This window comes from Nomascus leucogenys, chromosome 16 (genome assembly GCF_006542625.1).
Source record: "Nomascus leucogenys isolate Asia chromosome 16, Asia_NLE_v1, whole genome shotgun sequence".
NCBI classification, from domain to species: Eukaryota; Metazoa; Chordata; class Mammalia; order Primates; family Hylobatidae; genus Nomascus; species Nomascus leucogenys.
Window position 1 is genome coordinate 13,912,418 of NC_044396.1, and position 27,857 is coordinate 13,940,274.

Sequence of the window (27,857 nt, forward strand, 5' to 3'; positions counted from 1 at the left end):
TTCTCCAGGGGACCATTTAGCCTCCCGTGAGCCCATCTTCCCTATCATGAACCTATTGGTAGAACAAATCATCACCTCCAATTTTGCATGTGTGTAAATCCAGATTGTCATATACTGAAAGATTGGCATATCTATATTATAGAGTTTAGTGACAGAAAGCTGGGCTTATGTTTATGCATGTATGTTCATCCCTCCCCCTTTCCTTTCCTTCCTTCTTCCCTGTCTTCCTTTCTGCTCTAAAAACAAATCATCCAGCTGCCCATTCCCTCCCCATGTGGAGTAATCTGTTTGAAGTGTGAGGCAGGAGCCCAGATTTATACCTGTCTTCTTGTTTCTAGCTTATTAATGGCCACTTTAATTGGGTCCTTAATTTGTCAAAAGTGCAAATTGGTCAGATGCTTCTGCAGTTCTCTAAACCTTGAGTGATGCAAGAGCTGTTGCACCACTCGAGGTTCTCTAAACCTTGAGAGATCTGTGAGCCAGACCAAAAAGATGGGCCTGACAGATCTGAACATTAATCGATGAATAATGGTTTGAGCGAGATTTTCATCTAGTTTTTATATCTATCTGGACTTGCCTTATAATTTATGCCGCTCTTAGCAATATACAGTGAGGAGGAAAAATAAATGGCTCACAGGATATTTGGCACTGTTTGGTCCTGGTGGTGTTATGAATTCCAGTCACATCCCTTCTTGCCCACACTACCTTAAGATATTTGAAAACAAATTCTGTAGCTCTCTCCTTCTGCAACTTCTTTGTTCTTTGAAGCTTCATGGCTCAGCCTTAGTGCTAGGTGAATTATTTTAATTCAAAGCCCTTCATGCTTTTTTAAAAAAAATAAATAAGAGATGACTGACTCTAAGATTTGTCTATCACTTAGTTTTTTTCATGGGGGGGACAAAAATCAATGCTTATGTGTTGACTTGTAAATTTGGAGATCTGGGACATAGAAACTCCCTGTCCTTACTCAAATAAATGGGTAAACGACAAGAGTGTCTAAACATCACCTTCCCATCTTGCAAGATGGTGGGTGAAAAAGTTGAGAAGCCAGATACTAAGGAGAAGAAACCTGAAGCTAACAAGGCTTTACCAGTGGCAAGGTGAAAAAGGGGAACCTCAGAGCTAAAAAGCCCAAGAAGGGGAAGCCTTGCAGCAGCCCAAATCCTGTCCTCACTGGAAGAATTGGCAGACATTCCCGAACTGCTATGTATTCCAGAAAGGCCATGTACGAGAGGAAGTACTTAGCTGCTAAACCCAAGATTGAAAAGAAGAATCTCGCAACTGTTACAAACCCAGTTGAGGTGACAAGAATGGTGATGCCTGGGTGGTTAAACTTCACAGGATGCCTTGATATTATCCTACTAGAGATGTGCCTCAAAAGCTGTCCAGCCATGACAAGAAACTCTGCAGTCAGCATGTGAGAAAACTTCAAGCCAGCCCGGCCCTCGAGACCATTCTGCTTATCCTCCCTGGGTGCCACCAAGTCAGGAGGGTGGTTTTCCTGGAGCAGCTGGGCAGTAGCTTGTTACTTGTGGCTGGACCTCTGGTCTTCCATGGAGTTCCTCTATGAAGGACACACCAGAAATTTGTCATCACCACCTCCATAAAAATTGATATCAAGACTGGGCGCGGTGGCTCAAACCTATAATCCCAGCACTTTGGGAGGCCAAGGTGGGTGGATCACCTGAGGCCAGGAGTTCGAGACCAGCCTGGCCAACATGGCGAAACCCCTGTCTCCATTAAAAATACAAAAATTAGCCGGGTATGGTGGCGCACACCTGTAATCCCAGCTACTTGAGAAGCTAAGGCATGAGAATCGCTTGAACCTGGGAGGTGGAGATTTCAGTGAGCTGAGATAGCGTCATTGCACTCCAGCCTGGGCATCAGAGCAAGACTGTCTCAAAAAAAAAAAAAAAAAAATCGATATCAGCAATGTGAGAACCCCAAAACATCTTACTGATGCCTACTTTAAGAAGCAGTTGCGGAAGTCTAGTCAGTAGGAGGGTGAGATCTTCGACACAGAAAAAGAGAAATATAAGACTACAAAGCAGCACAAGGCTGATCAGAAAGCCATGGACTGGCAAATTTTACCAGGACTCCAAGCTATTCCTCAGCTCCAGGGCTATCTGCAATCTGTGTGTGCCCTGCCGAATGGAATTTATCCTCACAAATTGGTGTTCTAAATTTCTTCAGAAGAACCTAATCGTGTAACTGAAAAAAAAATACATGAATGCCATTAATCCTCTTGGGAGCTTGGAGCCCGGTGGGAGAATCAATGAAGATTTGGGTGGGCTGGCGGGATACGGGGGAGCAGGGGGGGCCCTGGGTGTCTAATTACTGAGCAGAGCCCCCTGTGAGGCCACCTCTGTCCTGGGACGGCAGCACAGGCTAAATGAAAGTTCCATGGGGTCTTCATTTGTTAGGGCTGCCTTAACAAAATACCACAGAACGGGAGGCTTAAACAGCAGATATTTATTGTCTCAGTTCTGGTGACCAGAAGTCCAAAATCAAAATGGCAGTAGGGTTCGTTCCTCCTGAGAGCTGTGAAGGAAGGATCTTCTCCGCACCTCTCTCCTTGGCTTGTAGGTGGCTGTCTGTACATTCATACGGTGTTCTTTCTTTGTGGATGAACCTGTCTCCAAATCTCTTCTTAGAAAGACATCAGTCATTGTGGATTAGAGCCCACTCTAACAACCTCATTTTAACTTTATTACCTCTGTAAAGACTCCAAATAAAGTCACATTCTGAGGTGCTTGGAAGTTAGGACTCCAACATATGCTTTTTGAGGGGGAGGGAAACACAATTCTACCCACAGCATTTGCATTGATTTTAAAAAGGGAAGATTCCTAAGGTGAAGCACAGAAATGAGGAGAAATAGTGAGACACAGAAATAGATTTGCAGTAGAAACAAAACTTCCCAGACCAAGGCAGCCTTTCCCTCCAGGCAGGTCGGGGCGGGTCATGTCAGTGTCCGAAAAAAAGAGCAGCTACAGAGTAGGGGGAAAAAACCTTTTCAACGTTTTGGAAAGATCTGTAATGGATTAAATGATACTTGGTGTCTCATCATCAGGATATTTGTGTTTCAGAGGGAGTGAAAATTAGCCTGGCAGTGTGACCTTGGGCAAATCTCTTAATTTCTGTGGTTTTCACCATTTGATTTTCCATCTTTAAGAGGTAGATTATAGTAGCATCTGCTCCATAGAGTTGTTCTGAGAAATCAGCAAGATAATTATTCACCACCAAGTCTTATTGGTGCATTCAGCAAATTGTTTTCAGTCAATGTTTGCTGCCTTTGTCGTTATCCGGGCTGGATGCAGATTCAGGCTGCGGCTGGATTCCCATGTCTTCTATTGTGTGGTGGATTAAATGAGGCACTGTTCTGCAGAGCAAGCCCAGCAGCCCTGGTTCCCATCTGCAAGCAGATGCCCTGGTCTACTGTTGAGCAAGTGGTGGTGGTGGTGGTGCCCACTGGGTGAGGGGCAGCCACAGTTTGGGAACCAAGGCCTTCTTTTCAAAACTCCTTTTTTTGTAAAAAAAAAAAAAAAAAAAAAATAATAATAATAATAACCCTCTGATCTATGTTGCAAAGGGTGTGCTTGGTCTCTCAAATAATTGCCATAGAAACTGTCTGAATTTAGCCCTTGTATCTGAGGGAAATCCTGACAAATGGCAAAAATTCCACGCAGGTGGTTGGACCAACTATTACAGATAGTTCAGATAAAATGCCACAGAATCCTCTGGAAATCTATTTCAATTCTTTTCCAAGTAGTGTTTGTGAGGAAACCTATGTGTCTGGCTTGGTGGTTTCAGGCAATTTCAGTGATGAAGGATGGCTTCCCATCAGCACCATTGCCACCCAGGGTACCCCATTCATGAATGGTATTGTGTCCATGGAAGGAGGAAGTGTAGGTGGGACCTGTTTGAGAGACCAAAGTCCTCTTTGACATAATCCTAGCATTAGTGTAGTTTGCCTTGAATCATTCGGGTAAAGGCTTTGCCTTGCTGCCTCATTTGGCCGTGCGGATGTTCCTGCGTAGGCTGTTTTTAGAATATTTTCATTAGCAGGCCACCAAAAGTTGGGAATTGTGAAGAGAAATGTCCTGTTGGACAATGTTTACAGTTTTGACTAAGCAAACGTGGGTGGCAAAATGAATTTTTGACCAACAGCGTTCCAAATATCAACTTGCTGAATCTCTTAACTCTCGAAGGTAGGTATTATTATTATTATTATCCCTGCTTTATAGATGAGTAGACAGGGCCATGAGTCAGCCGGTGGAGGAGTTAAGACTCAAGCCAGCCAGTCTAACTCCTGGGTCTGTGCTCCTAACAGCCGCATGGTGTGGTAGATTTGTCTTCAAATAAATCATGGCACCCTACGTGTGGCAATGGAAAGCAGTGACTTCTGCTTCCCACTGGAAACCCTTGGTGAGGGGCAGGCCTAAATGTAAATGACAAAATAAAGGATAAGTACACTTCTCCTTGTACTTCCTAGGTTCCATTCAAACATCCCAGACAGTGATCTCTTTGAGCATCTGACCAAAATAAGGCATTCCTTTTATTTTTATTTGCTTTTCTATCATTCAACTTGTGTTTTTCTGGAAGACTAAAAGTGTTAAAAAAAAAAAATCAGTTCAAAAAGAGATGATCTGGTTCGACCAGTTCTGGGTTATTTACTGAGCAGAAATCTGTTAGTGTATTCAAAGGGGGAAACGAATCTTTTCATCAACAATAAAAATGTATTACAAAATAAAGCTTTGCATGTTGAATGAGTTTCCTTTAATATATCATGTTTATTGAAAGCTCTTACAAGTGAGAACAAATTAATAAGATATCCATGTTAGGTAATCATAAATGTTTTAGAATTTACCCAACATCTGATGAGGGCTTGATATATGCAAGGGATAGTATGAAGAGCCCTGAGAAGTTAAAAATAACAATTTAAAAATAAGGCCTCTGCCCTTAAGGATTTTATTTAATAGTGGCAGTAATGCTAACAGATAAATGATACAAAAAGATATATATATATCAGAACTGGCTTTGAGAGGAAGAGACTGGATGGAAATCAAGGAAGATTTCATGAAGGAAGTAGGGTTTAGGTCCTAGCTCCATGAAGGTAGACCCTATACCCCTTTTTTTGGTACCCCAGTTCTTAGCACGGTATCTGGGACATACTAGAAGTGGTGTAGTTCATTGCTATTTAAATAATTAAGTGGAACTTAGATGGTAAGATATGAGAAGCAGAAATGAGGAAACATCTCCATCCAACCTCATTAAGCAAATATCCATTGTCCATTTTCTCCGGGCCAGGCCTTGTGCCAGGCGGGGAGAGCAGCAGGGGTGAGAGCTTGGCTGCCGGAGATCTCAGGGTACAAAGTCCATCTGGGTGGAGGCATTACTGGGTGTGGGAAGGGAGTGGCAGATAAGGCTGGAAGAGTTGGGAGCAGCATTTGAAAGATCTTGAATGCTAAGGAGTTTAAGGAGAAAGATTTCCCAATGTGTCATTATTGCCTGTATTTTTACTTGTATTAAGCAAATACAGGTTGATAGCTGACCATGTGCATTTTGCTAATATTACAGAAAAGTAGTTTGTTAGACTTAATGTCAATTTATTCATTTATGGTCGATAATATCATCTTGCAATATGCTAGAACCTAAGGTTGTTACTTGTTTCTATGTATTTTCAAACCAAATAAGTAGTCTAAAGCAGTAATGTCTCATTTAACTCTGAGTTAATTCTAAAATGATGTTTAGATATGTCAACCAAATTAATTATGTTGCAAAAGCTAATTTTTAAACATTCAAGGAATTTATGAATCTAGGAGTCCTGAAGGGTTTTAATCCTAGCTTTTCCTTAAAATAGTTGTGGAATTTCAGGGCAAGTTGTTTAATTTATATAGCATGTATAAATATATATATACATATATGATATTTGTATATCTCCACAGCTCTATCTCTGTCCATGCTCTATATCACACATCTACATCTAGGTAGCTATCAAACTATATAAAGCACAGTAGCAAGAGTTGAAATTCCAGAGTTTAAACTCTGGAATTGATAATCTGGTTGGAGGCAAGGTAATGTCACTTCCTAGCTGTATGTCTTTAGGCAAATTGCTTGACTTTTAACCTCAATTTTCTCACAAAATGAGAAGAACAATTCCCAGATCATTATATCTGAGAAAATCATAGGAGCACAAACTTTTTTTATTTTTATTTTTTTAGGCAGTCTTGTTTTGTCACCCAGGCTGGAGTACAATGGCCCAGTCTCAGCTCACTGCAACCTCTGTCTTCCAGGTTCAAGCAATTCTCCTGCCTCAGCCTCCCAAGTAGCTGGGACTACAGGTGCCCACCACCACGTCTGGCTAATTTTTGTATTTTTAGTAGAGACGGGGTTTCACTATGTTGGCCAGGCTTGTCTGGAACTGCTGACCTCGTGATCTGCCTGCCTCAGCCTCCCAAAATGCCGGGATTACAGGCCTGAGCCACCGTGCCTGGCCAAGAGGACAAACTGATTATTTGAGCAATGGCTATGTGTTTTCCATGTGAGGAGACTAAGGCACCGAAAGATGAAGTAGTATATCCATAGCCACATAGCTATAGAGGCCAGCTTTCTGACTCCAAGCCTACCTGCTATACCACTCTGTTACTGTTCTTATTTTTAATTTTTATTTATTATTTATTTTTATTTTTTGAGACAGGGTCTCGCTCTGTCACCCAGGCTGCAGTGCAGTGGCACAATCACGGCTGGCTGCAACCTCTGCCTCCTGGGCTCAAGTGATCCTCCCACCTCAGCCTCCCAAGTGAAGTGGCATCATTGTCTGGGGTAAATACCTGAGGTCATCAACTCAGGGCAGGGAAATAGAAAACTCGGACAAACAAGAAGTGAGTTTAAGAGCAGAGGTTTAATAAGCGAAAGAAAGAGAAAGGAGATTAGCTCCGTCTCCTGCAGAGAGAGGGGGGTGCCTGAGTGGGTCTTCTGGTTTCGTGGTGAAATGGCACGGGGTTTTATATATGAGCTTGAGGAGGCGGTATCTGATTTACACAGGGCTGGAGAGATTGGTTGGACCAGGTGTGATGTTTGCGTAGTGCGTGAAGAACCTGGCCTAATCTTTTATTATGCAGATGGGTTCTCTACCTGGCTAGCACCATATTGTCTGTCCCTTACTGTACACGTGGTTACAAAGAAAAGGGAAGATGGAGCCGCCATGTTGAACATGCCTGGCCCCCAGGTAGCCTTTTCCTATTGGCTGAGCTGCTGGCATTCACCTGTGCAAACTTCCAGCTTGCTTATCTATGTCTGCAGCTCGATTCTACAGGCTGCTTTTTGTTAAAAGGAAACCTTACTGAGGACTCTCTTACCCTTACTATCTGCCTAAATAATTTCTTTCCAGCTCCTGTATCACAAGTAGCTGGGACTACAGGTAATGAGTCACCACACCTGGCTAATTTTTGTGTTTTTAGTAGAGATGGGGCCAGGCTGGTCTCGCCATGTTGGCCGGGCTGGTCTCAAACTCGTGAGCTCAAGCGATCCACCTGCCTCGGCCTCCCAAAGTGCTGGGCTTCTAGGTGTGAACCACTGTTTCCAGCCTGTCACTGTTTTTAAAGACCTCTCCACAAATCTACATCCTGGGTGATGCTTAATAAAGGATTGTTTCTTTATCTCTCAGAACATTGGTGAGGCTAAAATGAAATAGCATTTTTACCCTTTAAAGTTCAAATATAAGTTATGCAAATGTAGGACATGTAAAATTTCAGGATCTAAATTTTTAGAGTGGTTAAAATGTTAGTGAATTTTTTTCCATGCTGGTGATATTAGTGATATGTGTTCAATGTAGAAAAACTTTAAAGAATAAGATGATGAAGTAAACCAAGATTATTCCTAATCTTTAGAGATAATAAAGTGATTGGAATTTTAGTGAAATAAATACACTGAAAAAATTTTCTTGACTCGGCCAGGCGTGGTGGCTCACGCCTGTAATACCAACACTTTGGGAGGCTGAGGTGGGCAGATCACGAGGTCAGGAGATTGAGACCATCGTGGCTAACACGGCGAAACCCCATCCCTACTAAAAATACAAAAAATTCGCCGGGCGTGGTGGCTGGCGCCTGCAGTCCCAGCTACTCGGGAGGCTGAGGCAGGAGAATGGTGTGAACCCGGGAGGCAGAGCTTGCAATAAGCTGAGATCGCGCCACTGCACTCCAGCCTGGGTGACAGAGCAAGACTCTGTCTCCAAAAAAAAAAAAAAAAAAAAAAAAATTTCCTTGACCGTCTTTTGGGGAGGGGGCAGACCAAACTTATGGCACGTAACAATACTGTTTTCCAGGCCATGTGGAAAATTTATCTCACATCTTAAAATCAATTAGTTATGACATGTCTCATAGTGAAAGTTATAATCTCTGTGAAATGGGAAGCCTTAAGGAGGAAGGCAAAATTAATATTGGACAGGGGAAAATAAGGACAGAGTTCAGATTTTTGTTTGATCTCTTTTGGAATAGTAAGAAGTAAATTGTTTCTTAGGTTTATTGTGTAGATAATGACAATATCTAGAAGACCAAAGAGGCAGCTGGTGACATCTTTGAATGAAGAATTGTGAGCATTCTTGAGTTCTTTCCACTTGCGGAATCTCATATGTTTGTGGCTTTGAATAAAAATGTTTAGTTATCCTGGCATTTGCCAAAATACATCTGTATAACAGGAGTGAAAGGAATACTCATTGCTTGCTGGGCACAGTGGCTCACACCTGTAATCCCAGCACTTTGGGAGGCCGACTCAGGCAGATCACCTGAAGTCAGGAGTTCGAAACTAGCCTGGTCACCATGGTGAAGTCCTGTCTCTACTAAAAATAAAAAAAATTAGCCAGGCACGGTGACAGACATTTGTAATCCCAGCTACTTGGGGGCTAAGATGGGAGAATTGCTTGAACCCAGGAGGTGGAGGTTGCAGTGAGATGAGATTGCACCACTGCACTCCAGCCTGGATGACAAAGTGAGACTGTGTTTCAAAAAACCCCAAAACAAACACTCATTGCCTATCATTTAAGATGCTGAAATGAAGAAGATCATAACAAAGCAAAGCAGTTAGATAAATGGAATTACCGTGAGCATGTTTTGCGATGTTGGCTTGCATATTACTATGGATGATGTGCATGAAGCTTCTGGAAGACTGGGCTGCTCCATATAGAGGAGAGGCTGGCCTTTTGGGATACCATTTTACTAGGTTTATAACTGGATATCATCCATTGATTCTTACTGATTGGAAAGACATGATTTTAACAGACTGGTAACCATTTTTATCTCTGTTTCCTTCACAGGAATTTGAATAAAGAAAACTATGATACTTCAGACCCATCTTCACTCCCTGTGTCTTCTTATGCTTTATTTGGTAAGAGAAGAGGCTGTTTTTCTCTATTTGTTTACTAGAATATTTTCTGCTATCTTTCTACCCCACACCAGGGAAAGAATGGCTATTATTACTTAAAAAAAGATGACCTATCAAAATTAAGTTGTTGTATAGAATGGAAACATAGCTTGTTCCACGGCGATATTTTCAATGAAATGGCTACAAATCACACGTCTGCCCTCAACTAGGGAATGTATTTTCTTTCCAGCTCTTAAAAGCCAACACCAGTTATGGGTAATGTTGAAAACAAATCTATCTATGTGTAGCTCAGGGAATCTGGAATGACATTGCACTGATACATGAATTAGTCTATGTCCCTTAATCTTGACTTTCTTTTTTAAACTTTGCATGTGAAACTTACCACCAAAACATCAAGAAAAGCATTTTCTCTATTTTCAGCCCTGCTCTGCTCTATACTTTTCTTCTCATCAACGGTTTGGAATTTTCTGGTTGTCTTTAACCATTTGTTGGGTTAACCCTATTGACTGACAGGCTTCTAGAGCTTGGAGCTGGATAGAAACTGGGGAGTCCTCACCCTTGACCTTGGGGTAAACAGTAGATGCCTTTTTTTAAAATCTATATGACTTCTGAGGTTCATAAAGGTTGCCCCCAAAATTGCTGTATTATGAAATGAGATTATAAGATTTAGAGGAAGCATTTGTTCTTTTTTTTTAAAGAAAGAAGCTTCTAGATCCTCATACCTCAAATCTTACCTTCTTTCTTCTGGGATCCATAAATAATACATCAAATTTCAAGTCCCAAAAAATACCCTAGAGCTCACATAGTGACAGCGTGAAATTGAATGAAACTTGAAAAACTATCAGAGCCTTCCTCCCAGGGGAAATCTGCAGTTCAAGCTTTATGAGAAGCCTGAGTCCTCACAGCCTGCAGGCTCAAAGCCTGTCCCCAGGATTGTTGAAGGGCTGGATCAAACATCCCCACTTGACCTCTCTCCTCATGCTACCCCCTCAAATGCCCTTTGTCACCTATGTTATCCCAGGGTAGTGACAAAGTCAGACATGGATTCAAATTCGGTGCCTCCACTACCAGTGATAAGAATTTGGTGAGTTACCTAAGCTTTGAACCTCAGTTTTCTGCCCTGTGAAATGGATCTAATAATAGTACTTGTCTTATGGGATTTTGTGGCAATTCAATGAGATACTGCATTTACAAAGCTCTTGGATCAGTGACTGGCAGTTAAACACACAATAAACATTAGCTACTATAATTACTACAGCATTTTAAGTATTCAGTGTCTACGTCCATATGGACCCTGACCTCCATGAAAAATGGACTGTGTTTTTATCATCTTTGCAGATTCAGCACTGAGCACACTGCTAAATTATTTAATAATAATATCAAATTATTAGGCCTCATTTGCTTCTTGTCTGAGAAGGGAACATGCATTTTTATTCCTGGATGAAAGGTGAAAATAAGGTTTCCTTCTCTCTACTCTCAGCCCAGTGGGATTTCTATCTAGAGTGAAAATACTGCCCAACCACTGCTGGCAGCAGTGCCTTGCCCAGGTGAGAGCCACAAGCACAGCTGTCTCTGGGTGAAGTCAGGGAGTGGGATTTCAGGGGTATTGGGAGGGAGCCACTTCTCTCTCCTACCTCCTCCCAAGGCCTCTTCTATGAAGACAGGAAGTTTGCTTGAAGAATCTTGCCTTCTGCATAGGGCTTTATTCAACAGAGGCACTAATTTACTCCAGACTACGAATAGATCTTCTGTTCTCTTCCAAGAGATAGATTTATCAGAGGGTTAGAAAGACAAATACAGCATTGATGTACTTCAAGAGCACCAAAGAGAGAATAAATAAGTGATCCAGGGTTTCGGAAACGGTACTGAACAGGGAATCGGAGGAAACCAAGGCAAAGCCATCTGTTTTGGAGTTATGCCTGGGCCTTCCAGAAGGAAGATGAGTTTGGTACAAATACTACATAGTCACTGCACTGAGCTCTTGATAGAGCTACCAGGTAGGTGAACCTGGCAATTGCCATGTCCTTTGACCTGGAAGGCAGTAACAATGTGGTTAAGAGTTGGGGCTTGGTGGTCCAATGGCGCTGGGTCCGGTCTGGAGGTAGCTCTATCTCTGAATGCTTTGCTTCTACTGTGGGACTTCTCTGGAGATACTTTCTTGATAGCACTGGTCAGAAGAAATGATATCATGTGGTGATCTAGTCCCATTACTGCCACATAAAAGATGCTAAAAATGACTTTAAGATGGCAGTTCCATTCTCTTCCTTTCACCTCCTTGTGCAAGATGGAAAATGCTATTCCCTCCAACTCCTGCATAAAGCCACCCTCTTGTCCTTTCACAAGTTTCCACCACACCATCTTTCCCACTTCTAGGGAATGCGGCTTGATGATTCACAGTGTGCACATGCACTTTGAAATCTTTATAGCCCCAATAGTCATGTTTATTGGCAGGAAGAGAGATTTGTTGCCCCGATACGAGCACGCAATTTTGAACCCTGGAACCAAGACTTGATTCTCATTTTCTGATGGGTGAGCCAGCTCGTCCTTGTTGGAAAAGTGCAGGCTTGTTTGTGCGTGGCTAATGTAGTTTTCACTGGTGTGACTAACTGAAAGACTGCTTGCTGACATGAATGCAAAGCTGATAATGATAGTTGGCTGTTAAGCAGCAGCTCCACAGAAAGCACTGACCTCACTTAACCAGCCATGGTGGTACCTGGACATATATCCTGCACACCCCGTTCTTATGCCCTGCCTTCTAGAGGAGTTGATGGAACAGGAAAAGATGTGGAAAAGGAGTGAAAGGGAAGAAGAGCTCCCAAAGGAAGATAAACTTAGAAAGAAGGAGATGGGCTAGAGGTCCGGCAAAATTACTTTGTGAGTTAAGAATGCATTTTCTTGGCCGGGCGTGGCAGCTCATGCCTGTAATCCCAGCATTTGGGGAGGCTGAGGCGGGTGGATCACCTGAGGTCAGGAGTTCAAGACCAGCCTGGCCAACATGGTGAAACCCCATCTCTACTAAAAATATAAAAAATTAGCCAGGTGTGGTGGTGGGTGCCTGTAATGCCAGCTACTCAGGAGGCTGAGGCAGGAGAATCGCTTGAACCTGGGAGGCAGATGTTGCAGGGAGCCGAGATCATGCCACTGCACTCCAGCCTTGGCAACAAAAGCAAAACTCTGTCTCAAAAAAAAAAAAAAAAAGCATTTTCTTGCAAGTAACAGGAAATTTGACTTATTTGACTTTAGAGCATTTTAAATAAATAGGAGTTTATTTTCCTCAGATAGCAAGAAGTCTGAAGTAGACAATCCAGGGCAGGTTTAGCAATTCCATGATGTTGCAGAGACTTGGGCTACTTTCTCTTTGCTACACCATTTTTTGAGCTGGTTTGTCCTATCAGGGTTCATCACGGCTGCCCCAACTGCAGACACAAGGTCCATTGTCTCAGCAAGAGCCACAGGAAAGGGCAATGGCAGCCACAACTACTCTTTTTTTAAAATCAGGAAAATGGAAGCTTGACCACCCTCAGTAGACTTCCCCTCTCATTTCATGAACCAGAACTGGGCCACTTGGCCACCTTCCTAGCTGCAAGTGAGCCTGGGAAAGCGAACACTCGGTTTACCAGCCTCTGTGGTGGGAGGCAGCAAAGGAGAGGGTTTGGCAGTGGCCCAGGGGCAGCAAATCTAAGGCCCTACCACAAATCTGAGAACAGAAGACCAAACTTCAAAGCCCCTGTGTTCTCATTCATTATTGCTCTTTTGCCAGACATCCAGCATCCAACTTAGTCAAGATGCCCTAAACTGAGGGATCTAGCATAAGACCTTTCTCTGATCACTGGCATATTGATGGCTTTTGGGTATTCCCAGCAGGGAGCAGTTTCCATGGCAAGAGTGTGCTTGCTCTCCCTAAATAACTGGAAAATAAATGGTTTTCCCCCAACCTAGTGGCACCTGGACATCTGTCCTGCATACCCAGTTCAGGGAGTGAGAAGATTTTTTACTCTTTTATTTTTATTGTCTAGCTCCAAAAACCATTGGCTTGCCACATCATGCTTCTGATTTCAATCTCTTTCACCCCTGATTTCCACCACAAATGGGAGACTCAAAGACCTGCCCGGGAAGGAGAGAAGGCCAGCGTGGGGATGAGGCACTAAATCCCTGGTCCTAGCGGGTGCTCCAACGTGGGTGCATGACTGGCTGTCCCTTCCCGTGGGTGCCCACTCCATCTGCCTTCAGAGGTGCTGTTGTGGTGAGGGCTACAGTGATGCTCCCCATGTTTTGAGACTGGGAATGGTGGGAGTCACACGCTCGTGCACATCTTCAGTGCAGCCTGCCGGTTTTCCCTCCAGGTTGTCTTGGCTGTTTCACCTGCTCTGGTGGGTGCTGGTGCATAGAGGCTGAGAGGGCCGGTTCCAGAGTTGCAGGTTCAAATCTTGCTTCCAGCCACTACCTGGGCAAATAATTTAACCTCTTTGGGTCTTAGTGTCATCACCTGTTAAACAAGAGTAACAATAGTAACTTTCTCCCAGAGGGTTGTTGTCAGGATTAAATGTGCTTAGGACAGAGCTCCACATGTACTAACTTAGCAAGTGTGAGCCACTCTTCTTACCATCCCAGCCACATTCACTACTACTCCAGTTGAATTGGGTGTCTGCAGAGCCTGCTTAGCTTTCAGGTTTAGGGTCTTTGGATTTTAGAACCATTGTGGGGCTACTGCTTAAAGTAAACATTTTGTGCTTTTATTGTTTTTTTCTAAATGAATGTAAAGAGCTAATCAAATGTTAAAATAGTAAGCTTTGCTTAAAGTTATAGTTCAAATTCAGATTCAGATTTGGCTAAAACTTACCGTGTAACTGTGCCAAGCAAACTTTTTACTAAATACATCTATATTTTCTTTCTCCCCCTTATAAATTCAAAACTCTAGAGTGCTGGCAATCTGCTGTAAATGTCTTTATAAAATAAAAAGAGTGGAGGGAGGTGTTTTATGAAGCTGGAGTAAAAACATACAGAATTTAGAAGACAGTGTGGGATTGTGGAAGACCATGGGCTTTTGTTCAGTTAGGCCTGAGCACGTGTGCTGTGTTAACCTTTTTAAGCTTCATTGTAATTTGGGGATGTTAACATTCTTCTCATACATGATTCTTCTCATCTCACATTCTTCTCAGATGTTTAAGAAAAGCAATGTAAAGGTTTGTAACAAGCTACTTTGACATGGTAGAGCTTCAACAGCTATTAAACTCTTTCCTGTTTTGATCAGATTTCGGCCATAATAGAATCCTATGTTTCGTATATTGGTGCTGGAAGCCCTAATAAAATCAATGAGTGACACAGACACATTCATACAAGATGCTAATTTTCTCTTTTTTAACAGGCAACTGGATATGGCCAAGAGGGGAAGTTTAGTGGACCCCTGAAACCCATGACATTTTCTATTTATGAAGGCCAAGAACCGAGTCAAATTATATTCCAGGTAAAAGCTACCCTTGATCACTCTCCTCTTGATTTTGTATGTTCTCTTGGTGGACTTTTACTCCCTTATCTATTGTACAGCAGGAAATAAAATAAAGGCATGGCATTCTCATTATCAAGAATGATTTCAGAAGCTAAGTTAAACAGAGAGATGAGTGGCCTCAGTATCATAAGAATTGTACCTGACATTCTATTTGGACTTCCTCAATCATCTCTGGGGCGAGTGTTCCCAGCCCTCTGCAGGGAGCTTGGTGCCTGCAGGCTCTGCCTCTCCCCTAGAGTAGAAAGGGAACCTGTCTCTGGAGAGGGGAATGACCATCCACCCTCGAGGCTGTCTGATCAATGAGCTTGCTGCTTCAAATACTGGAAGACATGGCTTCTCTGGAGTCAGTGCTAGAATGAGCTTTTTGGCCAGAGGCCTGCCTTTTCCTTACCACCTTCTCTGAGCCCCCACCTGGGCCATTGTCAAGGTGCGCTGGGAGGTGAATGTTTTATTTAGGTAGATAACCATGAACAGTATCAGATGGATGAGGCAGTCTGCAGGTGGGAGTAAGGGAAGGGATCTAAGTCCCATCTTAAGTGCTATTAAAGACACAGAAATAATCCTAGAAATGTAGTGGAGAAGGTGAAAACACTACTGTATTTACCAGACATCCCCTGAGAAAGTCACTTGGCCCTGAAGTGATTGGAGGATGCTGATGAGCCTCTTGGGGGTGCCTGTGACCCCTCCCCATCCCATGAACCAGGGAAGTGGCAGAGGTTGCTGAGCTACCTTCTAAGGCAAGTGCCTTCCATTAACTGCCAAAAATTTACAGACGGCCCTCTGTATCTGTGGGTTCACGCATCAGCAAATTCAACCAACAGAGAATCAAATATATTTGGGAAAAACAACAAAAATAATACAAATTTAAAAATACAGTATAACAATCATTTACATAGCATTTACATTGTATCAGGTATTATAAATAATCTAGAGATGGGAGAATGCAAGTAGTTTCCATGACCATAATACACCACTTTATATAAGGGCCTTCAGCATCTGTGGATTTTGGTATCTGCGTGGGTCCAGGAATGAGCCCCCACCAATGCCAAGGAACAACTGTATTGTGCTGGACAGTTCCCCTCCACAGAGGAGAGGCTGAAAGCTGTCTCTCTTCCCCTTTCTTTCATTGGTACCAGCTTAGGGCAAAGGGCCCCAGAGTAACAGCTGGCAGGGTCATGCTTGCATGTCTATGCAGCCTGGTTAGGTAGGGTGTTATAAGGGGCCTCAACCTCTCCAGGCAGGGAAGTCAGGGCCTGAGGAAGCAGTGAATGTGTTGAGAGCTGGAGGTTGACAGGAATTAACTTGGTGAGGAAGGGAGAGAAGAGAGCTTAGAAAAGGCCCGGCAGGGATGGCTGCCCTCTGCCAGGAGAGGGCAGGAGACATATTGAGGACTGGCAGAAGGCCATGCAGGTAGGGAGGATGGAGCCAGGAGGAGCAGGTGGGAGAGGAGGCCACAGAGACAGGGAGGACCCTGACTCCTAAGGATCTTGAGTTTTTCTCAAAAGCAATGGGTCTGAATCAAGACTCTGTTGAGAAAAGGTCACTCTGGCTACAAACTAGAGGAGGAAAGAGAGGATTCAGGGAACTGGCTTAGGAGACTCTGGCAGGGGCTCACACAGAGTTGAATTACTTACTTTCTTTCACAGACTTTCTTTTATTAACCATGTATGGAGTGACTACTGCATATACCAGGTGCTCTGCTGGGTAATGTAGATATGAGATGACCCCGACTCCATCCCTGCCCCGGTGAGCTTACCAGCTAGTAAGAGAAAACTAACAAGGAAACAGACACATGCACTGAAGGTTCTCATGGGAGGCTGGTGGGATGTGGAGGGGGGGCAGAGGGTAAGCTAAGAAAGAGTGACTGATTTTTATTTGTTTATGTTTTTTAATGGACAAAATTGCACATATTGTGTACAATGTGTTTTGAAATATAGAGAGAAATGACAAAATCAAGCTAATTAACATATGCATTATCTCGCTTATCTCTTTTTTGTGGTGAGAACACTTAAAATCTAAGAATGATCAATTTCAAATAAAGATGGTAGTGAGTGAACAGAAGAGGTTTCATTGACTCCTAAACTGAGTACTCAAAAATGAGCAGGTGCTCACAGTCAGGAAGCAGGTACTGAGTACAGGATGGGAAAAAGCCTGGGGGTGTGCGCTTGTCAAGAAAGTGACAGTTGGCATGTGGGCCAGAGTCTAGAGTGGGAGACCGGATGCAGTCAAGGTCTGCATGCCTGCTGAGGTCAGCACGGGCTGGACTGGCCCTTCGTCCTATAGTAGGCTGCAGGGTGCTGCTGGAGGGTTTCAACGAGGAAAACCATAACTAGATTTGTGCTGTAGAAGCTTACTATGTGATCACTCAGAGCATGAGCTGAAAGGGGGTGAGCCTAGAGGTTAAACGGATTTTAGAAAACTATTTTCAATAGTTCAACTACTGAACTATTGAGGGAAGTGAGGGAGGCCTGGTTTGAGTAACTATAGAGGTCTGAATGTTGGTGTCCCCACAAAGTTCATATGTTGAAGCCTAATCTCCAATGTAATAATATCAAGAGTTAGGGTCTTTGGTGGGTGATTAGATCATGAGGGCTCTGCCTCTATGAATAGGATTAGTGCCCTTATAAAAGAGGCTTGGGGGTTCCTGTTTGCCTCTTCTGCTATGTAAGGACACATGGAAGGTGCAACCTGTGAGGAGTGGGCCCTCACCAGACACTGAATCTGCTGGTTGGATTTCTCAGCCTTCAGAACTATGAGCGATGAACTTCTGTTGTTTATAAGTTACTGAATGAGCACGGGGGTGAGGGAACAGAAAGAGGGATAACTCTTAGGTCTCTGGCTTGCTTGACTGGGTAGTTAGTGGTGTCACCGAGTGAGAGAGAGAGAGAGAGTACAGCAAAAGATTTAGAGAAAAGTGAATGAGTTTTAGGCTTATTGATTTTAAGGTTATCTGTGGGACAGCCAGGTGGAGAGGCCTAAGACAGTGTTAATAGGGGTCAGGAGATTCAGACTGGGGAGCCTTCCTCATATAGGTGCCAATAGAGTGCTTGGGTGTGACATAGATACCTGTCTGTGGTGAGTTATCTCAACTACCCTTAGGGGCTAGCTGAGTGATAAATGAAGCCATCTGGAAAAAAGAAAAACAACAGCCAAACAACAACAAAAAACAGATATGAGAAAAAATCCCAACTGCACAAATATGAAATCAAAAGCTTTCTCATACTTGTCTTTAGTATTTGGGACAAGAGGGAGTAGTGGGGACTGTGGCAAACTGAAAGTAAGTCAAAAGGGGATAGGCTTAATTTAGCTCCAGACAATTTTCACAAGTTAGAATTTGGGTACTACTGCACTAGATTTTATAATTTTCCTAGAAAAGCCATAAAATGTTATGTTTATATAAAATTCACGGATGTAAAAATATTGGCATAGTTTTAATTACAAGCTAAACAAAACATATTTGTGAAACAAAGTTTGTGGCTACTTCTGAGATTCCTGTATGAAAAGACTCAAGGTCAAAATAGAGTAGGTGTTCTGTGAGTACAGGTCCACACTCCATTGAAGAGAATCAGGATTGTACATAGATGCAATCTTCAACTTACAAGCTTTACAACTGACAAACATCCAGACCTAGAAACTGTTCAGTAGGATCATTCCAGAGTCTCTGGGGATACTAGCCAGTAAAAATCATTCCTTGGGCTGCTCCACGTTTTTGTTTGTTTGTTTTTGTTTTTCTGTTAGCCATGCTGCAAAGTTATCCCTTCTTGGCATGAAATGATAGCCTGGTTATCATGGTTCAATGTTTCTTCTTTATAGGGGTGTGCGTGTGTGTGCGTGTGTGTGTGTGTGTATGTATGTATGTTGGGGTAGGGTGTGGGGTTGGGATGACAGAGTAGTGAGAAGATGATGGAGGGGATTTTCTTTTTAGAATCACAGAAGTTTCATGCTAGAAAAGACACTGGGGAGTTTTGGTACAACTGCTTGTTTTAAAAATGGGGAAACTGAGGCTTAAGTTAGTTAATGGCAGAGCCAATAATAGAACACAGGTCTCCTGAATTCTAGTCAAGCACATTCTGCTCTCTCCGTCTTTGTATGTGGAAAGAATGCAGCAAACCCAGCCTTGGTAAGATGTGCTCGGAGCTCTTTGCTTCAGTGGTGGGGAGGAGGTAGGTGTACAGATCTTCTCATCCAGCACCTGGACCTACGGAGGCATGAAGAACACTCATTGCCCCATGAGGTTGGTTCTTGGGTTTTTAATATATCCTCAAAAATAAAATGAACTGAACCACCATACACTTCTTTCATTGTGGATTTTCAACTAGTGCCAGCTCTGTACTCACCAGGGGCTTCCAGATTATTAGACAGTGTGATATAAATCTGAGAGAGGTCTATTTTTCTCATTTTAAATGAGATGTAGCCCTAAAAATTCATGCCTCTAAAATTCAGTAGCTTTTAGTATCTAAAAAGACATGCAAATATCACTGCTATCTAATTCCAGAACATTTCCATCAGCCTCCAGAGAAATCCTATGCCTATTAATAGTCACTCTCCAGCCTCTACTCCCCTCAGCCTTGGGCAACCACTAATCTACTCTTGATCTCTATAGATTTGCCTGTTCTAGACATTTCATGTAAATGGAATCATACAACATGTGGCCTTTTATGTATGACTTCTTTTATGTACCATAGTGTTTTAAACATTCATCCATGTTGGTAACATGTACCAGAACTCCATTCCTTTTTATGACTGAGTGATACTCCATCATCTGGATATATCACATTTTGGATATCCATGTGTCAATTGATGGACATTTTTTTTTCATTTATGGCTATAATGAATAATGCTGCTATGGCTATTCATGTACAACTTTTTATGAGGACGTGTTTTCGATTCTCTTGGACACACACACACACACACACACATACACTCAGTAGCAGGACTGCTGGGTCAAAGTCAATTCTGTTTAAACTTTTGAGAAACCACAAACTGTTCTCCAAAGCAGCTGAACCATTTTACATTTTCACCAGCAATGTATGAGTTCCAATTTCTCCATATCCTTAGCACTTGTTATTATCTGTCTTTTTTTTTTATTATAGCTATCCTAGTGGTTGTGAAGTGGTATTTCTTTGTGGTTTTGGTTTATATTTCCTTAATGACTGATGTTGAGTATCTTTTCATGCGTCAATTGACTATTCATATATCTTCTTGGGAGAAATGTCTATTCAAATCCTTTGCCTACTTTTAATCAGGTTATTTGTCTTTTTATTGTTGTAAGAATTATTTACATATTCCGTATACAAGTTCTCTCCCTTATCAGATATGATTTGCAGCAAGTATTTTCTCACATTCTATAAGTTATCTTTTCACTTTCTTGGTAGTGTCCTTTGAAGCACAAATGCTTTGAATTTCGATGAAGTCCAATTTATAGTTATTGTTATTTGTACTTTTGATGTCATATCTAAGAAACCATTTCCTCATTCAGGGTCATAAAGATTTGTGTCTATGCTTTCTTCTCAGAGTTTTATAGTTTTAGTTTTTCTGTTTAGGTCTTTGATCCATTTTGAGATAATTTTGTGTATGGTATGGAGTAAGGGTCCAACTTCATTCTTTTGCATGTGGATATCCAGTTGTTCTAGCACCATTTATTGAAAACACGATTCTTTCCCCCACTGAATTTAGTATCCTCATCAGAAATCAGTTGAATTGTTTCTGGACTCCCACTTTGATTCCATTGATCTATGTATGTTTATGCCAGTACTGCATTATCTGGAACTACACCTTTGTAGTAAATTTTGAAATTAGAGAATGTTAAGTCTTCCCACTTTGTTGTTGGCTATTCTGAGTCCCCTGTATTTCCATATGAATTTTAGGATCAGCCTGTAAATTCTACAAACAAGGCAGCTGTAATTTTGATAGGGATTGTATTGAATCAGTAGATAAACTTGGGAAGTATTGCCATCTTAACAGCATTAGATTTTTAAATCTGTAAACACGAGGTGTCTTTCCATTTATTTAGAACTTGTTTAATTTCTTTCAACAGTGTTTTGTAGTTTCCATTTTATAAGCTTCATATTTCTTTGCTTAAGTTTATTCTGAGATATGTTATTCTTTTTGTTGTGGTTGTAAATGGAATTTTAAAATATCATTTTTGGGTTGCTCTTTGCTAATGGTTAGATTGATTTTTATTTATTGATCTTTTATCCTGAAACCTTATAATACTTGTTTATTAGCTGTAATAGTTTTTTTTAGGTTCCTTAGAATTTTCCCTATATAAAATCATGGCATCTGTGAATATAGTTTTACTTTTTTATTTCCAATCTTTATGCCTTTTATTTCTCGTTCTTGCCTAATTCCCCTTGCTAGAATCTCTAGTGCAATGTTAAATAGAAGTGGCAAGATTGAGTATCCTTGTCTTGTTTCTGATCTTATGGGAAAAGCTTTCAGTCTTTCACCATTAAGTACAATGTTAGCTGTGGGGCTTACTTTGGTGTCCTTATTAGCCTGAGAAGTCACCTTCTATTCCTGGTGTGTTGAGGGTTTTTATCATGAAAGGATGATGGATTTTGTCAAATGATTTTCTGCCTCTATTGAAATATGTGGTTTTTGTCCTTAATTCCATCAATGTGGGGTACTACCTTAATTGGCCTTCATAGATTGAACCAGCTTTGTATTCTGGGATAATTTCCACTTGGTAATGGTATATAATACTTTTCATATGTTGCTGGATTCAGTTTGCTAGTATTTCATTGAAAAATTTTGTGTCTATATTCAAAAGAGACATTAGTCTGAAGTTTTCTTGCATTGACTTTTTTTCTGGTTTGGGCATCAGGATACTGGCCTCATAGAATGAATTGAATAAGTGTTCCTTACCCTTCTAGTTTTGGAAGAATTTCTGAAGGTTTGATGTTAATTCTTCTTCACATGTTAGGTGCAATTCACTAGTGAAGCCATCTGGTTCTGGGCTTTTTTGTGTGTGGAAATTTTTTGACTACTAATACAATCCCTTGTTATAGTTCTATTCAGATTTTCTATGTGTTCTTGAATCAGTTTTAGTAGTTTTTGTCTGTCTAGAAATTTGTCCATTTGATCTAGGTTGTCTAATTTGTGGGAAAACAATTGCTCACAATATTCTCTTTAATACTTTTTGTTTCTATAAGGTTGGTAGTAGTCCTCTTATATTCCCAATTCTAGTTATTTGAATCTTACCTCATTTTTCTTGGTCAGTCCAGCCAAAAATTTGTCACTTTTGTGGATCTTTTCAAATAATCAGCTCTGATTTTGTTGACTTTTCTCCTGTGCTCTTATATTCTCCATTTCATTAATTTCCACTCTGATCTTTATTTTCTTCTGCTTGCTTTGCTATTCTTCTTTTTCTTGTTTTTCTTTTCTTTTCTTTTTAAGTAGAAGATTAGGTTATTTGGGATATTTCATCTTTTTAAAGTATAAACATTTACAGTGATAGATTTTCCTCTAAGTACTGCTTTATCTGCATACCATAAGATTTGGCATGCTGTGTTTCATTTTCATTTACATCAAAGTATTCTCTAATTTCCCTTTTGATTTCTTCTTTGACCTTTGGTTTTTAGAGTATATTGTTATTTTACATATTAGTGATTTTCCCCAATTTCCTTATATTGTTTTTAATTGTATTCAATTGTCGAATACTTTGTATAACTTCAATCCCTTTAAATTTATTGAGACTTGCTTATGGTCTAACATATAACCTGTCCTGGAGAATGTTCTATGTGACTGGCTTTTGTTGGATGGAGTGTTGGGTGTTAGCTTCTAATTGGTTTATAGTATTGTTCAAGTCTTCTGTTTCCTTATTGATTTTCTATTCTACTACTATTTAAAGTCTTGAAATCTTCAATTATTACTGTTGAATTATTTAATTTCCTTTCCATTCTGTCAGCTTTTCTTTCATGTGTTTTGAGGTCCATTGTTAGGTGCATATATGTTTATAATTGCTATGGTTTCTTAATGGATTGACCCTTATATCATTATAGAATATCCCTTTTTGTCTCTGAAAATTTTGTTTTAAAGTCTGTTTTGTCTGATAGTAGTATAGGTTAATTTTATTCTCATTTTTAAGGGTAGTTTTGTTGGATTTACAGTTCTTACTTGGCCACTCTTTTTCTTTCAGCACTGTTTTTTTGTTTTTGTTTTTGTTTGTTTGTTTGCTTGTTTTTGTTCGAGACAGAGTCTCACTCTGTCCTCCAGGCTGGAGTGCAGTGGCACCATCTCAGCTCACTGCAAGCTCCGCCTCCTGGGTTCACACTATTCTCCTGCCTCAGCCTCCCAAGTAGCTGGGACTACAGACGCCCACCACCATGCCCGGCTAATTTTTTGTATTTTTAGTAGAGATGGGGTTTCACCATGTTAGCCAGGATGGTCTTGATCTCCTGACCTTGTGACCACCCACCTCGGCCTCCCAAAGTGCTGGGATTACAGGCGTGAGCCACCGCGCCCAGCCTCTTTCAGCACTTTGAATGTGTCATTCCACTGCCTTCTGATCTCCATGGAAAATCAGCTGTTAATTTTATTGAGGATCCTTTACATGTGATGAGTCTATGCACTTTTAAGATTCTCTGTCTTTCAAATGTTTATGATGTGACTAGGTTTGGATTTCTTTGAGTTTATTCTATTTGGAGTTCATAGTGATTGTTGGATATATGGATACATGTCTTTCTTAAATTTGTGAAGTTTTGGGTCATTCTGTCTCCAAATAATCTTTTTTCCTCCTTTTTCCTTTCCTTCTGGAACTTTCGTTATGTATGTGTTTGTCTGCTTGATGGTGTTTCACTGGTCTCTGGGAATCTATTCATTTTTGTTCATTTTTTTTCTTTCAGTAATCTCTATTAATCTATTTTCAAGTTCACAAATTCTTTCTTCTGCTAGCTCAGATCTGCTTTTGAACACCCTCTTATGAATTTTTCCTTTCAGTTATTGTCCTTGTCAACTGTAGAATTTGTATGTTAAAAATTTCTATTTTTTTTTTATTATTATACTTTAGGTTTTAGGGTACATGTGCACAATGTGCAGGTTTGTTACATATGTATCCAGGTGCCACGTTGGTTTGCTGCACCCATTAACTCGTCATTTAGCATTAGGTATATCTCCTAATGCTGTCCCTCCCCCCTCCCCCACCCCACAACAGTCCCCGGAGTGTGATGTTCCCCTTCCTGTGTCCATGAGTTCTCATTGTTCAATTCCCACCTATGAGTGAGAACATGCAGTGTTTGGTTTTTTGTCCTTGCGATAGTTTACTGAGAATGATGTTTTCCAGTTTCATCCATGTCCCTACAAAGGACATGAACTCATCATTTTTTATGGCTGCATAGTATTCCATGGTGTATATGTGCCACATTTTCTTAATCCAGTCTATCGTTGTTGGACATTTGGGTTGGTTCCAAGTCTTTGCTATTGTGAATAGTGCCACAATAAACATACGTGTGCATGTGTCTTTATAGCAGCATGATTTATAGTCCTTTGGGTATATACCCAGTAATGGGATGGCTGGGTCAAATGGTATTTCTAGTTCTAGATCCCTGAGGAATGGCCACACTGACTTCCACAATGGTTGAACTAATTTACAGTCCCACCAACAGTGTAAAAGTGTTCCTATTTCTCCACATCCTCTCCAGCACCTGTTGTTGCCTGACTTTTTAATGATGGCCATTCTAACTGGTGTGAGATGGTATCTCATTGTGGTTTTGATTTGCATTTCTCTGATGGCCAGTGATGATGAGCATTTTTGCATGTGTTTTTTGGCTGCATAAATGTCTTCTTTTGAGAAGTGTCTGTTCGTGTCCTTTGCCCACTTTTTGATGGGGTTGTTTGTTTTTTTCTTGTAAATTTGTTTGAGTTCATTGTAGATTCTGGATATTAGCCCTTTGTCAGATGAGTAGGTTGCAAAAATTTTCTCCCATTCTGTAGGTTGCCTGTTCACTCTGATGGTGTTTCTTTTGCTGTGCAGAAGCTCTTTAGTTTAATTAGATCCCATTTGTCAATTTTGGCTTTCGCTGCCATTGCTTTTGGTGTTTTAGACATGAAGTCCTTGCCCATGCCTATGTCCTGAATGGTATTGCCTAGGTTTTCTTCTAGGGTTTTTATGGTTTTAGGTCTAACATGTAAGTCTTTAATCCATCTTGAATTAATTTTTGTATAAGGTGTAAGGAAGGGATCCAGTTTCAGCTTTCTACATATGGCTAGCCAGTTTTCCCAGCACCGTTTATTAAATAGGGAATCCTTTCCCCGTTCCTTGTTTTTGTCAGGTTTGTCAAAGATCAGATAGTTGTAGATATGCAGCATTATTTCTGAGGGCTCTGTTCTGTTCCATTGATCTATGTCTCTGTTGTGGTACCAGTACCATGCTGTTTTGGTTACTGTAGCCTTGTAGTATAGTTTGAAGTCAGGTAGCGTGATGCCTCCAGCTTTGTTCTTTTGGCTTAGGATTGACTTGGCGATGCAGGCTCGTTTTTGGTTCCATATGAACTTTAAAGTAGTTTTTTCCAATTCTGTGAAGAAAGTCATTGGTAGCTTGATGGGGATGGCATTGAATCTATAAATTACCTTGGGCAGTATGGCCATTTTCATGATATTGATTCTTCCAACCCATGAGCATGGAATGTTCTTCCATTTGTTTGTATCCTCTTTTATTTCATTGAGCAGTGGTTTGCAGTTCTCCTTGAAGAGGTCCCTCACATCCCTTGTAAGTTGGATTCCTAGGTATTTTATTCTCTTTGAAGCAATTGTGAATGGGAGTTCACTCGTGATTTGGCCCTCTGTTTGTCTGTGATTGGTGTACAAGAATGCTTGTGATTTTTGTACATTGATTTTGTATCCTGAGACTTTGCTGAAGTTGCTAATCAGCTTAAGGAGATTTTGGGCTGAGACAATGGGGTTTTCTAGATATACAGTCATGTCATCTGCGAACAGGGACAATTTGACTTCCTCTTTTCCTAATTGAATACCCTTTATTTCCTTCTCCTGCCTGACTGCCCTGGCCAGAACTTCCAGCACTATGTTGAATAGGAGTGGTGAGAGAGGGCATCCCTGTCTTGTGCCAGTTTTCAAAGGGAATGCTTCCAGTTTTTGCCCATTCAGTATGATATTGGCTGTGGGTTTGTCATAGATAGCTCTTATTATTTTGAGATACGTCCCATCAATACCTAATTTATTGAGAGTTTTTAGCATGAAGGGTTGTTGAATTTTGTCAAAGGCCTTTTCTGCATCTATTGAGATAATCATGTGGTTTTTGTCTTTGGTTCTGTTTATGTGCTGGATTACATTTATTGATTTGTGTATGTTGAACCAGCCTTGCATCCCAGGGATGAAACCCACTTGATCATGGTGTATAAGCTTTTTGATGTGCTGCTGGATTCGGTTTGCCAGTATTTTATTGAGGATTTTTGGAGAAATAAAATACAGACAAGCAAATGCTGAGTGATTTTGTCACCACCAGGCCTGCCCTAAAAGAGCTCCTGAAGGAAGCACTAAACATGGAGAGGAACAACCAGTACCAGCCACTGCAAAAACATGCCAAATTGTAAAGACCATTGAGGCTAGGAAGAAACTGCATCAACTAACGAGCAAAATAACCAACTAACATCATAATGACAAGATCAAATTCACACATAACAATATTAACTTTAAATGTAAATAGGCTAAATGCTCCAATTAAAAGACACAGACTGGCAAACTGGATAAGGAGTCAATACCCATCAGTGTGCTGTATTCAGGAAACCCATCTCACGTGCAGAGACACACATAGACTCAAAATAAAGGGATGGAGGAAGATCTATCAAGCAAATGGAAAACAAAAATAGGCAGGGGTTGCAATCCTAGTCTCTGATAAAATAGACTTTAAACCAACAAAGATCAAAAGAGACAAAGAAGGCCATTACATAATGGTAAAGGGATCAATTCAACAAGAAGAGCTAACTATCCTAAATATATATGCACCCAACACAGGAGCACTCAGATTCATAAAGCAAGTCCTGAGTGACCTACAAAGGGACTTAAACTCCCACACAATAATAATGGGAGATTTTAACACCCCACTGTCAACATTAGACAGATCAACGAGACAGAAAGTTAACAAGGATATCCAGGAATTGAACTCAGCTCTGCACAAAGTGGACCTAATAGACATCTACAAAAATTTCTATTTTTAATCAATATTCTATATCTGATGAGACATTGTTTTCAAACTTTAATTCTTTAGAGATGATTTCCTTTAGTTTTTGAATCTATCTAAAATAGATTTTTAAAAATCTTTAGTAAATCCGACATCTGGGCTTCCTCAGGGACAGTTTCTATTGACTTTTTAATATTTTTGTACATTTCATAATTTGTTGAAAACTGAACATTTTAAATAATGTGATGTGGCAACTCTAGAAATCATATATCTTTCTTTTCCTGGAGTTGGTTGTTGATGCTGTTTGTTTGCTTAGTGACTTTCCGTAATGAATTCTGTAAAGTCTGTATTCTTTGTCATGTCTGGCCACTGAAGTCTCTGCTCAGTTAGCTTAGTGTTCAGCTAATGACTAGATAGAGATTTCCTTAAATGCCTTAAGCCAGCAAGTCTCCTGGTGTTTACGAAGGGGCACTGTGTGTATTTTGGGACACAACCTTCAACTATGTGGCAGGCAGTTTACAACTCTGCCTTCACCTTCACTTTCTGCTTATGCAGAGACTCCAAGTCAGCCAGAGGTGAGGGATTAGGGCCTTCTCAGGTCTTTCCCAGGCACGCACACAGCCCTGCTCATGATAGTGGCCTTGTAGATTGCCAGGAATATATTAGAGATTTTCAAAGCCCCTTATGGGCATCTCACTTCCCAGCTTTCCCTTTTAAGTGTTTTGGTCAGCTACTTTGCTTCAACTGTTATCACAGCCTCAGGCAGCTGCAATGTCGAACAATTGCTAATGGTTGTTTTCAACAAATGCCCCAGGGGAAAAATCGTGTGTAGTGTGT

General features: G+C 41.0%; 1 protein-coding gene and 1 pseudogene across 2 annotated transcripts in view; both read left to right on the top strand.

Moving 5' to 3' along the window:
* The window catches only part of CDH17 (cadherin 17), a 95,540-nt gene that overhangs the window by 13,650 nt on the left and 54,033 nt on the right, over positions 1 to 27,857 (top strand). For both annotated transcript variants that reach the window (XM_003268315.4, XM_003268313.4), the window contains exons 2-3: positions 9,311 to 9,381; positions 14,744 to 14,842. In XM_003268315.4, the coding sequence (XP_003268363.1) occupies positions 9,331 to 9,381; positions 14,744 to 14,842 (150 nt within the window). In that variant the 5' untranslated portion in view covers positions 9,311 to 9,330. The remainder of the gene's footprint in view (positions 1 to 9,310; positions 9,382 to 14,743; positions 14,843 to 27,857) is intronic.
* On the top strand, positions 1,024 to 2,183 carry LOC100599937 (annotated as a pseudogene).